The sequence below is a fragment of the Coptis chinensis genome, chromosome 9 (assembly GCF_015680905.1).
Source record: "Coptis chinensis isolate HL-2020 chromosome 9, ASM1568090v1, whole genome shotgun sequence".
Classification (NCBI taxonomy): Eukaryota; Viridiplantae; Streptophyta; class Magnoliopsida; order Ranunculales; family Ranunculaceae; genus Coptis; species Coptis chinensis.
Genome location: NC_141464.1, coordinates 122,734 through 137,629, shown reverse-complemented (window position 1 = coordinate 137,629; position 14,896 = coordinate 122,734). Strand labels below are relative to the sequence as shown.

Here is a 14,896-nt window from a genome sequence, read left to right as displayed (position 1 = left end):
GTTTTCTGGAAATGTGTTATTAAAATAATCTTGAGCTAAGCTCTCGATCATTCTAACCTCCCCATCTATAGACGAATCTGGTAACTGTTTCATCATTTTAAAAACATTTACCTCAACAGAATGATGGCCAAAAGACAAGGACATCGAACCATCGCGGCAATTTATAAGCGCGTTCGCAGTTGCCAAAAATGGACTCCCTAAGATGATCGAAACAGAGTCGTTAACGACTTTCGTATCGAGGATAACAAAATCAGCAGGATAGTAGAAATCTTGAACCTTAACAAGTACATTTTCAACCACACCCTTAGGATATTTAATAGACCTATCCACTAATTGCAACGTCATTTGAGTTGGTTGCATCTCTTGTAGACCTATTTGTTTGTTTAAATAATATGGGAGTAAGTTTATACTTGTCCCAAGGTCTAATAAAGCGGTGGTCGTGTGAGAATCTCCTAAGGTGCATTGTACAGTAGGATGACCAGGGTCCTTGTACTTAACAATTCCATTATGTTCTGTTAAAGTTAGAAATTGTTCAGTTAGAAAGGCGTCTTTAGGAATATTAGTCTTACGCCTAGTAGTGCACAACTCTTTAAGAAACTTAGCGTGATGAGGTAATTTTTTATTGCTTCGAGAAAGGGTAGGTTAATCGTTAGATTCTTGAAAACTTCTCTAATCTCGTCAAAGTTTGTATCCCTGTTTAACATAGCTAATTTATGTGGAAACGGTGGTTTCTCTCTATATTTAGCATATGGATCAACTGGGTGTCTAACCTTTGCTTTCTGTTTCTTAGGTTGTGGTTTAACTGGTACCTCTATAGGGGTAGGCTCTTCAGTTTCCACCTCGGTATCTAGTATAATCTCTGGTGTAGGGACAACTGGTGGGGTAATTATAGGCATAGTTACGTTGTTATCAACCACTCTCCCAGAACGGAGAGTGGTGATAGCATTTAGGTCACCTACATTTGCATTTTCCGTACTAGTATTACCGTTCGCCTCAAAGGCTGTGTTTGTTGTTTTAGGATTAGTTATTGCTTAACCTGGAAACACACCTTTGGGTTGTACTTTCTCTTATGCTATCTGTTGTAAGGAAAGTTAGATGGCTTGTAAAATCTGTTGTTGAGATTGCATAAAGGTATCAAAACGATCCGGTTGTGGAGTGGTATTTATTACAGGTTGTGTGACAGGAACTATGTCACGTTGATTATTAATGGGTGGGTTGTGATAATTATTATTATTAACTAGAATGATACCTCAATTTGCATTATAATTATTATAATTACCCTGACCTTGTCCTTGACCTTGTCCTTGTCGTGGTGGAGTTTGGTTATAATTGTTATCTTGCTTAACATTTTCATTATTAAACCCTGGAGGTGTTACTTGTTGATTATTTCTATAAGTGAAGTTGGGATGTTGCCTCCAAGGGGCGTTAGGAATAGGATAACTATTAATTGAGCAAACGTTATCTTGTTGTGATGTTTGTTGCTCGTAAGCTAGAGGACAATAAGAGTCGGGGTGTTCAGGACTCAAACAGAAATTACATGGATTGGAGTTGACATTCATGACGGGGATAGACTTTTGTTGAACTGAAATAGCCTCTACCTTTTTAGTGAGAGATTCGATTAAATTTTTTAGTTCAGGATCGAGTTTCATCTCAAACATACTGGCGGCCTTAACTGTTGTAGAAGAACTAGCAGAACGGGAGATATCGTCAAGATAATTACCCCCAGTTTTATAACGCTTAGTTCAAGATCTGAGGCTCCTTTACTTAGGAAACTACCCCCATTCATTATGTCAAGGACTTCTTTATGGTGGTGTAGAAGTCCTTTGAAAAATGCACGCACTAACATGTCATTCGCTAGGTTATGGTGTGGACACTTTATAAGAAGATCAGTGAAACGATTCCAAACCTCTGAAAATGATTCATGAGAATTTTGTCGAAAGAAATGAATCTTGGAAAGCATTTCATCTGTCTTCAGGGGTGGGTAAAAATATTCCATAAGTAATTGAACAAGTTTGGCCCACGAGTCCACAGAATTAGGCGCTTGGGCAATTAACCAAGACGCCGCCTTATCGACTAAAGTGAAAGGAAATACCCTCAGTTTAATTTGTTCAGCACCCACCGTAGGATGGTGGAATGTTGTAAGGACTTGTTCAATCCTACGCATGTGCTGATAAGGTTTTTCATGGTCTGCTAAACCATGAAAAACGGGTAACAAATTAAATATATTTGGGAGAATTCGGAAATCCCCCACTGGTCTGCTAGAACAATTCAAGATTTTGGGCTATCATTCAAGGCTTTATAAAAGTCAGAGAGAGGAGACTCTCTTTCTTCAGCCATTATTTCAGGTGGTGTGTGTGGTATATTAGGTAGAGGTGTAGTGGGTGGTATACTAGCAAGGCGTGTTTGTTGACGTTGCAGGTTGATTACGTTAGGTGTTTTTCTTTGACCTGACCTTAATCTCATACAAGGCTAAGACTAATCTTAACTAACATGACAACACACCAAACAATCCTGATATACTAGTATAAACCTCTAATAGGAGGTGCGAGGAATGGAAGAAAAGAGTACCTGTATGCCTCCTTGCTTCTCTTATAAATAGCGCCTTGTTTACGAGTGCTTAGTGTATATAAAAAGTTAGAACACTGAAAATCTTGAAGAAATGGAAGTTTGAAACAAACCTCTGGAAATCGGGCAAATCCAGCAGTGGGCGCTGGTCGCGCTCATGATAGGCCTATGGAGGGTGCGGGTCGCGCTAAGGATAATCAGAGGTCCAGGTCCTTTAGGGCATGGCGCGCTCATTTTCTCCTTTGGTGGGCACGGGGAGCACTCCGGAAAATTTTGTGTTCTAGGCCTTTGGGCGCGGGGCGCGCTCTATATATACCTTTAGAGGGCACGGGGCGGGCTCTCCTCCAGTGATTTGGTGGCGGGTCCTACTCCAAGTTTACCTGCACAGGGCACGGGTCGCGCTCCGTGTAAATTTGCTCGAAAAATTTCCATTTGCTGGAAAAATTTCAAACATTGGGTAGGTGTAATGAAACAACCAGGAAGACTAATTATACTCAAAACAATGCTGGGTAAGATGGCGGCGGTGATAAAAGATAAAAATTGAATAGTTTTACTAATGAATAATTATAAACTCTAAACGCTAAAAACTAATGCTAAAGGGAATCAAAGATTTCTATTCTCGATAAAAATAGAGTTGGAATAGAAGATTCGTTCCACTCCTAGTTCTTTAGCATTCGTTATTTTCTAGTTTATCAATCCTACTAAAGTCAATGAGAGGTTTATGAATTATACTACGATGCAATTTATACTAACAAGATAATGGGATTCAACTACGAAATGCTACGGGTTGAATCAATAATAAGGAATTAGGGGGGATTGATTCCACCTTAACTCGACTTAATTTACTAACGACGAATCGTCGTAATCCGAATTGAACTACTTTCACAGAACAATTGGTTCTTCCTAATCCCTAGTTGATCATGGTAATCTCTACCAACTAACATCTAGCATTTGAAACAATCAAACCCATTCTCATGGTGAACTAATCGTTTTTTCGAATGGAATGGAAATTACGACTATTCTACGTTAACACAAATCAAGCTTCATCAAGGCTTCTTCAACCCCCTCTAATGGAGGTTTAGCCTAGAATCATCATGCTATCATTTCCATATGAAATTAAACAAGTCATGATAAAAATATTGAAACTTTGCTTATTTAAACTCAAATGGAAACTACTCATGCAAGAATTTATTCAAACTAATAATGACAATTAAATAAATCTAGGAATTAAAGTTAATAATTAATGGAAATTGAAACTAGATTATCAAGAACTAATTATTTTATTGATCTAACAAATAAATAACAATCATTCAATACTGAAATTAAAACAAGAATAATAACTAATTAATTAATTGAAAACTAGATCTAGAACTAAGCTTTAATGGCTACTTGCTACCTAATCTATCTAATGCTTAAGAGCTAAGTCTTGTGTGTGGAAATGGAGGAGACCAGATCCACATTTTCGTGCATGGGCTGAGGAGCCATGTTTTGGGCAGAAAAATTGTATCCAAAGGTCGAGAAGTACATACGCTATGAGGATATACTGCAGAGAACCGCTAAGGAGCCTAGGAAGATGGAGAAATCAGTGCAGAGTGTAGGACAGGATGACCGGAAAGACAGAGGAAAAGCTGCGGCCCGGGAGGGGGGATCTTACAGGGAAGAAACACAAAAAGTTGAGAGAGGTCGAGACATAGCTAGGAGAGACATTCTTGAGAGAAAACCATACCGCGATATAGCGCCAACTCCTTTGAACAAAACTATAGAGGAGATATTGCCGCTAATCAAAGGGATGCAGTATTTTGAAGGTCCGAGAAGCACGCCTAGAGAGTTGGAGGAGAAGCCATTTTGCGCATACCACCAGATCTGAAACCACAAAACCAATGAGTGTTTCGCGTTACAGTGGTTGGTAGAGAGAATGATAGAAAATGGGTTGCTGAGAGAGTTCATCGAGGGGCACATCCGGTCAAAGAAGCGCCAGCCATGGCGAGGATCCTAGGGACCATCAATGTCATCTTTAGTGGGGAAACAATAGGAAGGAATGCTCATAGGGACAAAGTAAGGAGGACGTCCAGCTTACAGCAGATAAATGAGGTCTCGAGTATTCCGCGGCCAGTTCCAGGAACCACGGAAGGGGATGGGAGGATATAATTCACACCAAAGGATCTGGAAGCGGTAATCTCGCCCCACGAGGATGCACTGGTGATAACAATAGCAGTGGGTAACTACATGGTGAAGAGGGTATTAATAGACTGTGGAAGCTCAGTTGATTTGTTGTTTAGCGGTGCGATGGAGGAAATGAACATTGAGAAGAAGCAATTGAAACCTCCCCGGATCAATCTGTTTAGATTCAACGGTAGCATGACCGAACCCATAGGGGAATTGGAGCTACCAGTGACAGCAGGTCCTATAACGGTGTTCACCCGTTCCATGGTCGTGGACTCCACTTCCCAATTTAATGCAATCCTGGGAAGAAGATGGATTCACGAGATGAAGGCAATTCCATCCACCTACTATCAAGTGATCCATTTCCCAACTAAGGAAGGAATGTATGAGATAAGAGGGGACCAAGTTGCGGCTCAAAGAATACACCAGGTGGTGGTTCGAGAATTGATCCGCGCACCAGATAAGGGGGCGCAGAGAGATGGCGGAACCCGAGGCATAGCAATCACAGATCGCGGTAACGGACCCAGAATTGCCGGTGGGGGCAAAGACAATGGATGAGGTTGAGACAGTGAATGTAGGTACGGGGGAAGAAGAGAAATTGGTGTCTATTGGGGCCGATTTGCCAGAGAGTTAGAAAGCAAAGTTGACCGCATTGTTGATTGAGAACAATGATGTTTTCGCATGGTCCGTAGAGGATCTGGTGGGACTGGATCCGGAATTTGCTTGTCACAAAGTTGCATATGAGAGAAAGGGGCCAAGCCCATCCGGCAAAAGATGAGAGGCTTAAAGCCGATCTTCTTGAGGGATCTGAGAGGAGATACATAGGTTGAAAGCGGCGGGGATTATTCGCGAATGCAAGTTCACAGAATGGCTCTCCAACATTGTCGCGGTTCCGAAAAAGAATGGGAAAGTGAGAATGTGTGTCGATTTCACGGATGTCAATTTACAATGTCCAAAAGATTGTTACCCGATGCCGCGGATAGATGAGTTGGTGGATCGGACTGCGGAGTTTAATTTTTTCTCTTTCATGGACGCGTCCATGGGGTACAATCAAGTGTTCATGTATGAGCCGGACCAGGACAAAACCGTGTTTATAGTAGAAGGGGGAGTCTACTGTTATACCCGAATGCCTTTCGGATTGAAAAATGCCGGGGCTACCTTTCAGAGGATAGGAGAGAAGATGTTTGAGAGCAAAACCAGAAGGGGAATGGAAATCTACATAGACGACATGGTAGAAAAGAGTATTACCGAGGAGGAGCATCTGGAGGGATTGAAGGAGACGTTCACGATACTACGGAAATACAAGCTGATGTTGAACCCTGACAAATGCACCTTTGGGGTGACGTCGGGAAAGTTTTTGGGTTATATCGTCACATACCGCGGAATAGAAGCAAATCCGGACCAGATCAGGGCTTTGGTAGAAATGCAATCGCCCCAGGATGTGAAAGGGGTCCAGAGGTTGGCAGGAAGAATCGCGGCTCTCAATAGGTTCATTTCAAAATCCTCGGACAAGTGTAGACCTCTGTACCTACTCTTGCGGAAAACAATTGACTTCCGATGGACCGAGGCGTGTGAAAAAGCTTTCCAGGAGTTAAAGGTTTATTTAGGAAGAGCCCCTATTCTGTCGCGACTAGGGCAAGGTGAAAAGTTGTATCTATACTTGGGGGTGTCAGAGTAAGCAATCAGCTCCGTGTTGATAAGGGTGGTAGACAAGACAGAGAGGCCGGTGTATTTTCAGAGCGAAACCATGTTAGATGCAGAAACCAGATATAGCAGGATCGAGAAATTTGCTCTGGCTTTGGTTTTCTCAGCTTTGAAATTAAAACCGTACTTCGATGCTCACTCAGTAGTGGTGGTGACAAACTTGCCACTCAAATAGGCCTTGAAGGCGGACAAGTCAGGAAGAATGTTGAAGTGGGCAGTAGTGCTGAGTTCTTACGGCATAGAGTACCAGATCAGGACAGCAGAGAAGGCACAGGCTATGGCAGAATTCTTGGCAGAATTCCCAGCCGAGGACCCTACATGGGGAGAGGAAATGGTTATGGAACGAGAGGACGATCCTAGTCATGACCCATTCGACCCTTGGGATATGAGGAATGGGTGGAGGGTCTTTGCAGATGGTTCCGCGACCGACACCGGAAGTGTAATCGGGGTGGTATTGGTTACACCAAAGAATAACCGATTAGAGTTGTCGATGAAGTTGGGGTTCGCAGCTTCGAATAATGAGTCAGAGTACGAAGCGGTGATAGCAGGGTTGGAAATGGCTGCTGATCTCGGAGTGAGTGAATTGACGGTGTATTCAGATTCCAATTTGGTAATATGTCAAATGAACGGAGAGTTTGCGGCCCGGTGCCCCAGGATGGAAAAATATTTAGAAGTATTACAGAGAAAGGCTAACAAGTTTACTCAGATCAGGTTCGCTCATCTGGGCCGCGGTGAGAACAGACACGCCGACGCGTTAGCATATGTTGCGGCGGTGCTTCCGAGAACCGAGGGAAGAGCCGTTGAAATCAGGGTGCTGAGCAAACCAAGTACATCAGAGGGGTGAAGCGGTTTTGGGAGTCACCGAGAAAGAGACAGGGTGGATGGAACCCATAAAGAGAGTTCCCTTTGGCGGGTCGAGATCGAGGACAAACGGGAGAGAAAGAGAATGGAACAGGTGTCCCAAAGATACACTCTGATAGATGGTGACATATACAGACGGAATGTCAGCGGACCGTTATTGAAATGTATGGGGCTTAAACAGGCGGAAGAGGTCTTGAGTGAGATTCATGAGGGGGATTGTGGAAGTCATTCTGCGGGTAGGACGACGGTGCATCTATTATTATCTCAAGGGTATTTTTGGCCGCACATGAAGCGAGACGCAACGGAGTATGCCAAGAGATGTGAGAAATGTCAAAGATTATCACCGCTAATACACGCTCCTGCTGAGTCTTTGCATAAGGTGTTTAGCTCTTGGCCTTTCTCCATGTGGGCGCTGGATATCGTTGGACCGCTTCCCTTGACTAGTGGCAAACGAAGGTTTGTGTTGGCCGCGACGGATTATTTCACCAAATGGGTTGAGGGTGTGGCACTGCAGCAGGTTAAAGAGGAGCAAGTCAAGAAATTCCTGTGGGAAAACATAATTTGCAGATTTGGGCTGCCGCATACCATAATAGCAGATAACGGTACTCAGTTCATTGGGGGCAAAGTACGTGATTTCCTCCAAGCATTCAAGGTGAAGCAAGGATTCTCAGCTCCTTACAATCCAGAGGGGAATGGTCAGGCAGAATCCTCTAACAAGACTATAATGGATAATTTGAAGAAAAAATTAGAGGATCGAAAGGGGGCATGGGCAGACGAGTTGAATCAGGTGCTATGGGCGTACCGAACCACACCACGAACTTCCACTCAAGAGTCGCCATTTGCCATGGCCTATGGAGTGGAGGCGGTGATTCCCGTTGAGATGGTGGAGGCGACGACTAGAACCAGAGCCGTAGAGGAAGGAGTCAATGAAGTTATATTAGCTGCTAAACTGAACCTTATAGAGGAAAGGAGGGATATGGCGCGCATCAAATTGGAGGAATACCACAGGAGATTGCAGAGGCAATATGACAAGAGGGTGAAGCCACGGCAGTTCCAGGTGGGGGACCGCGTTCTAAGAAGAGTGACCCCAGCCACCAGAAAAGAGAAAGACGGAAAGATGGGGCCCAACTGGGAGGGGCCATACACTGTGGCTGAGAAGGGGGGTGCCGGGACCTATCGGTTGCAGACTCCGAAGGGGGAAGACATCGCGAGACCTTGGAACATAAGAATGTTGAAGAAATTCCATGAGTGATGCTTTGTACAGTGTTATTTTAATTAAAGACAAGCTCTTAAATCACTAGAGATTATTATTTGAGTGTATGATGATGTTTTGTGTCACACATGTTGTCATTGAATCAAGTGCAATTGAGACCAAAGAATTTGGTGGTATAATGGCCATGAACTCACAATGTAACTTGATTGCGGAGGACGAGATCCAAGACCAAAGTGTTACTAACTGGGCTGCCCCCAGGCAGCCTCACAAGGCCGATAAAGACAGCGGAGGGGACGAGCCCTTCACGGACGACGAGGTCCAAACCAACTGGGGGCAAATTGAGCTGCCCCCAACAGCCTCACGGCTGTAGAGACAGCGAAGGGGACTAGCCCTTCGCAGACAACGAGGTCCAAAACCAACTGGGGGCAAACTGAGCTGCCCCGAAACAGCCTTAAGGCAGTGGAAACAGCGAAGGGGACGAGCCCTTCGTGGACGATGAGGTCCAAAACCAACTAGGGGCAAACTGAGCTGCCCCCAAATAGCCTCACGGCTGTTAGAGACAACGGAGGGGACAAGCCCTTCACAGACGACGAGGTCCAAAACCAACTGGGGGCAAATTGAGCTGCCCCAGAATAGCCTCACGGCTGCTAGAGACGATGAGATGGGAAGCCATCTGCGGATGTAGATGTCCAGAACCAAATTTTGGGCAAACTAAGTTGCCCCAAAACTAAATCATCACAGATAGCCAAGCATAATACAGATGAGTAAGTTGGGCGAATGCAGAGTTCAAGGCATAAGGTTGAGCAAGTTGGTAAAACATATTCCCACATGAAAATATTTGAAATACATCAAGATCGGCAAAGGCATTAGCCCGCTGGGAACACCCAGAAATACGGGACTCACATAGTATCCAAAACAACAAGAAAATAACAAGTGCGGAAACAAAAGGTGTTGAGATGTAAAACAAAGGGCGAAACTCCGATCACTGCTCTTCGGCCGGTGCTTGCGTAGTGGTGTCTTCGAGCATCTCTTTCTGGGGCGAGCCTTCAGATATGTTCACCACCTCATCATTTGCCACCGGGACAGTGCCGGGCTCTTCTTCAGGCAGCGGAGGGGAAGTAGCAGGGGGTTCGGCGGCCTGGTCAAGAGCAGGAGGCAGCGAGGGAAGAAGTCTCCCAGCAGCGGTGAGCTCGGCCAGCTGACGCTTTAGTTCTCTAGCAATCTTCTTTTCTGCCAGAATGCGAAAGCGATCAGAGGCAGCTGCCAGGGACCGGTCAAGGGTGGTCTGAGCGGCGACCTCCATTGCTGCCTTCTCGCTAGTCATTTTCGCCTGAAGGTCCGTTATCTGCTGGCGGAGAGCCCCTTCCGTGGCTTTATGATCGTTGTGTGCCTTGAGGGCCGCGATATGAGAATCATCGTGCTCTTTCTCCAGCCTGGCATATCGAGCTTTCCAGCCGTCCTGCCCATGGATCTCTTGCTTTACCGTCTCCAGAGTGTTGGTCAATCCACGAATGACATAGCCTACATCCAGGCTTAGCTGAACACAAAGGAACGTTAGATGTGACACAAAGTAAAAACACAAGGATGGAGAATCAAGATGAGACTCACCTTCTCTCATCCAGTGTAGATAGCAGCGCAATGGGCGGCAAACATTCCCGAGTCGCCGTAGGCTTGATCTCGTGGAAGATGGGGGGTGAAAAACAGGGAGGCAGCCACCGCAGCATTGTCTAAAGCGGAGTCTCTCGTGGTGACGGGGCGATCCCTGGCCTTGAACTCGGGATGCCACACTTCAGGCCCAACGGGCACGGGATCCTTGCCATGACGGCGTGATGGGACCAATGGCCGTGGGGCCGCAAGGACTGGGGCGGATGGGGTAGCAGGAGTGGAGGTGTTTCCAGCAGTTCTACATCTCTTGGCGGGTGGCCCCTGCACCGCCGATTCAGTCTGCTCATCTTCAGGGTCACTGTCCCACAATTTGAGCTTATTGACATCCATGTTCTGGGTGGGCGGAGGGGAGCTGGAGACTACAAAATCATCCTCCCAATCAGCAAGGGAAGAATATGAGCCGGGGACACCTGCTGGGATGGATGGGTCAGGAGTAGCGGTAGAAGGTTTGTTGGACCGAGAGGCGGCGGCTCTTAGGGCCTCGGCTTGAGAATGGGAGATCTTCTTGGTGTAGCCCCTCTTCTTAGTCTTGGGGGGAGAAGGTTTGGGTAATCTCTCTTTAGGTGGAGGTAGACGGTAGAAAGGGCCTTGGTATGGGCCAAAGTCTTTGAGGGTTGGGTTGAGAAGGAGCGGAGTGGCTTTTTCAGGATCAATACCTAGAAGGCCGCACTGGTCGTTTCCCAGATCGCAGAGTTTCTGGAAGATTGCAGAGTAGACACCGTTGTAAAGTTGAGAGTGAGAGTCGGGCCTCCAACCTGTGACAAAGAAAGTTAGCGGCGATATCAAGAAAAGAAGAAAAATGAGTAAAAGGACACACTAACTGATCAGCTACACTTACCGCTCTTGAGGAAGTGTAAGTGCCTTAGAGAAACTTCAGGAGGTATGTCCGCTGACAGAAAGTTCCCGGACACATACAAAGGGTAATGGTGCAGTGCCACACTTTATCAGAGGTGGTGATGTGAAGAATGAAAGATTTCTTCCGCGGACGACTAGAAAAGGATTGATAGCCTACACTGCCAAACTTGGTACTCTTTTTGATGAAGTAATGGGCAATGATATCGCGGAGTTTGATTTGGGGAGAATTGGTTTTGTTGTAAAACTTGGCAGCGTACATGACACGCCATAAATTGCCAATGCCTTGACATGGAGGAATGTTGAAATGATTGCATACTTCCACGTCAAGCAAGGACAAGGGGAACCATGAACCGATTGAGCTAGACTAAGTAGCCTATTCAAGGGTTTAAATGACAAACAGATACACACTCAGTTTGATGTAACTTGTTTGAGAATTTATGACCGGCCAGATAATTTATGTTTATATTATTTTGCCTCTGTAAATACCCCAAATTTCCATATGAAGATACATATATTTTGACCAAATCCACCTTATGGATTTCTAAGAACTATCAATAGAAAAGAACCTAAGCTTACCAACCAGATGGTACATGGTAGTGGATATGTGGTTGAGGAAAGGAAACTTTATTGTTGAAAGAGGGAAGTTGTATAGTTCTGTATTAAGTATTAAAAAGTGACCTGTTGTCCTGATTTTTTAGGAATTATGCAGACACTTGATGCAAGGCATATGGAGCTATTTTTAACTGAAGGATATGAGAATGGGAGCTGGGAGTACCAAGAGATAAGATCTCATGAAATCAATAAGCATACTGATTGAGCCACTGGAGGCATTTTTGACATCAAGCATCTCAGAGATCCTTCTACAGCTGGTAATTAATCTAAACTACACTATATACAAACTCAATACTGATGGAACTTGTAACTGGATACTAAACTTGTATCTTATGAACTGGAACCATTACTGGATAAAATTTGTATATAGAATGAGTGTCTTTTGAGTGTATAGTAATGTCCAGGTGTTGGTATTTTGATTAAATTGTTCAAATGATTGGACAGAGGTCTTGAATATCAAGTCATGGGTGGCAAAACCTACTGACAGGCAACCGAAAGCTCGAATTGCTCTGTATGCTGTGGTGTGGTAAACACCATATTTTTTTTCTTCTTATTATGGTCTTGGAGTTGGTGTTCTTTAATTTGGTGTAGACCCTATGGGTGTCATAGATGTAAATCAATATATGATTGTGAACCAGTTGATGCATGAATCGTCAAATTTTCATATAATAATGTGACACCTTAACAATGTATGTAGTGGTAGTCCTTCACTCAATATGGACCTTTATGTGTCTTTAAGTGAAATTTTTCATGCAGTAGTTATTTACTTCTTTAGGCACTGAGTAAAGGTTTTCCCTATGTAATATGAAATTACATACTATAGAATAAACTGCTACTTGTTCATATCCTAGCCACCAAGAGTGTGATAAAGAGTTTCTTATAGGTTCTACTTGAAGGCAGCAAGAGCTAATGGCGAGGTAGATAAAACCACTAAGTATCTGGCAGTACTCTCACTACTCGACCATGAACAACTGTGCTACTGGCTGGTCAATGGAGGATATGAAATGGAGGGTGGTGGAGGTAAAGGTGTTACAACATATGTTTCTGATCATGGATGGTAACTTGACTTCGATGTACACTTAATGTACGTGTTGGCCTCTTTACTTTGCTTTCAGGTTTTCTGATTTGCATCAAATTATGTTTTCATGGATATATAAGCCTTGCTGGAAGCCTGTTATCCTAAACTTATGCGGATCCTTTTCTTCTTTCAGCTAGTTTACATTCATTTGGTTCATCTGCTAATGGCTCCATTCTAATTGCAGGTTTATTCATCGTTAGTCATCGATATATGGCTATAGTTATATGTGCAAGGATGGATATTTGGTTATGGTTTTATCGATGCTTATATCAATTTTTGAGAGTGCATGACTTGGGACCTTTATCTATGCCTTATATTTGGATTTTGAGATTTGAACATTGACATATGTGGCAAAGATGTATCATATCTTGAGCCCCATTGTCTAACACTAGTTATTAGTCAATGGGTATTGTCTCATATGCGTGGTCTGAAATTTCTCCATGGATGGCTTTAACTACTTGATTTACAGACACCTAAAGCTGATATATGTATAGGGGATAGACTATATATTGTCACAATATATAAGTTGCATATATGTATAGGGTATAGAGTAGAATGTATATTTATATGGATTTAAGCATGTTGAGCACATTTTTTATTTTTGTAGATGTTAGATCAGTGACTTTGCTGTGCTATTATTTTCGGTTTCCACCCATTTGCCAAGCGTACCTCCAAATATAAAGGTTAGCTCTTATAAACTATGGGATGCTTTATGATCTTTTTGTCTAGTGGTATACATGCTTGTGCACTTTAAAATAAATGGGTGATTGGAAGATTCAATTTTAAGAACGAGAAGGAAATTCTTGTTCTTGGTCAAGTTTAACTTAATAGGTGTAGGTCAACAAGATACTTGTTGTTCTTGCTTTTCTAGAGCATCCCTAGCTTTGTGTACTGTCACTTTCTTAAGTCGTGTTTGTGTGAACTGTGATGTTGAAGTATGTAGTTGAGTATAAAATCCCTAATTCAATTTCATTTTTTTTCAGGGCCCTATGCAACAAGGCGGGGGCTATGTAACCAGACAGGAAACAATGAGTATTCATGCAATGCGCTTCATGCGAGATTAGGTTTTTTATTTGGATTTGGATTAGGATTAGGCTGATTAAATTTATATGTATTAGATTGGAAATGCGTTATTTACTTCATTATGTTTTATGATTAAGTACAAATATATATTGGTTATCCAAGGGAATGAATGGAATTAGTACTTTATGAATGCTACTTGAAGTTTAATTGATTATATTCAGGAGTGTAGTCTATTAGATGAATATAGCACTGTTTTTTCCAAAACGTCACAAAAGAGTTGATTTTTTGTGCGGTTTTTATTTATTTGTTACTGTTTTATACAGTGGAAATAGCCTAGTCTGGAACAAATATTTGTGATGGTTTTGGGGAAAAAAAAATGACCCCCCCCCCCCCACTCCGTCACGGTTTTGGAAAAAATAAAATAGTGATATAAAACCTTTTTTTCTTATAGTGAATAAAGGAATTAGAAGGGGTTTAATCCAACACACAATTTGATTAACTATTATTTAGTATCAAATCGCTTGTATTGATCCCTAGTGAAGACCAAATCCTCTCGGATCGAGGTTTCACTAACGAGAGAGTATAACTCCACCACAAATCTCTTTGATGGTGGCTCTATACTCTAGTTTTCTATTATGAGCTCTATCTCTAGTTACTCATAATGAAGAACTTAAAGTTTTTATTTGCAAAACAATAAATCCTAACGATTAATCATCCTCAGATGGTTTCATAAACCTCCTATAATGGAGGTTTAACCTAGTGTCATAGGAATCATTACATAAAGGCAATAATAAGAAGATATATTTTAAGGAGAATTGAATTGAATATTAAAGAACTAAGCTTTTTATTGATAGGTTCTAATGGAGGCTATAATGGTAACCCTAATAAAAGTAAAAGTAATTAAAACTAAACTAAACTAATTATTAGGAGGCTAAGCTAGAAGATAAAGAAGGAGATGTAGTGTTTAGACTTAACCCTTTTTATATATGAGAAAGTTATGGATACATTTTCGTGCATGGGGCCAAAAAAGGGGACTTTGGGCCTCAAAAGTGAGCCTAAAGTCCATTAGGTTAAGTCTAAAAGGGCCACAGCTGCTGGAAATTAGTTCTGTGCCCTTTTCATCCACTTTTATAGCTTTGATTAGGACAAGTTCGGTC

The 14,896-nt window shown here is 42.9% G+C and overlaps 2 protein-coding genes across 2 annotated transcripts; both read left to right on the top strand.

Moving 5' to 3' along the window:
- The first annotated feature begins 4,791 nt into the window (after positions 1 to 4,791).
- LOC147474316 (uncharacterized) lies at positions 4,792 to 5,286 on the top strand. The gene has a single exon (XM_086583449.1). The coding sequence runs from the start codon at positions 4,792 to 4,794 to the stop codon at positions 5,284 to 5,286; it is 495 nt and encodes a 164-aa protein (XP_086439575.1).
- Positions 5,287 to 5,854: 568 nt separating this feature from the next.
- Positions 5,855 to 7,276, top strand: LOC147474315 (uncharacterized). Its single transcript, XM_086583447.1, has 2 exons — positions 5,855 to 6,325; positions 6,608 to 7,276. Exons 1-2 carry the CDS (start codon positions 5,855 to 5,857, stop codon positions 7,274 to 7,276), a joined length of 1,140 nt encoding a protein of 379 aa, XP_086439573.1.
- The last annotated feature ends 7,620 nt before the right edge of the window (positions 7,277 to 14,896 follow it).

Bases quoted from the DNA above. Each gene is read 5' to 3' on its own strand.
- LOC147474315 (XM_086583447.1), top strand. From the start codon at position 5,855: ATGCCTTTCGGATTGAAAAATGCCGGGGCTACCTTTCAGAGGATAGGA. The intron at 6,326-6,607 runs GTTTATTTAGGA...CCACTCAAATAG, and splicing joins AAGCTTTCCAGGAGTTAAAG to GCCTTGAAGGCGGACAAGTC.
- LOC147474316 (XM_086583449.1), top strand. From the start codon at position 4,792: ATGGTGAAGAGGGTATTAATAGACTGTGGAAGCTCAGTTGATTTGTTG.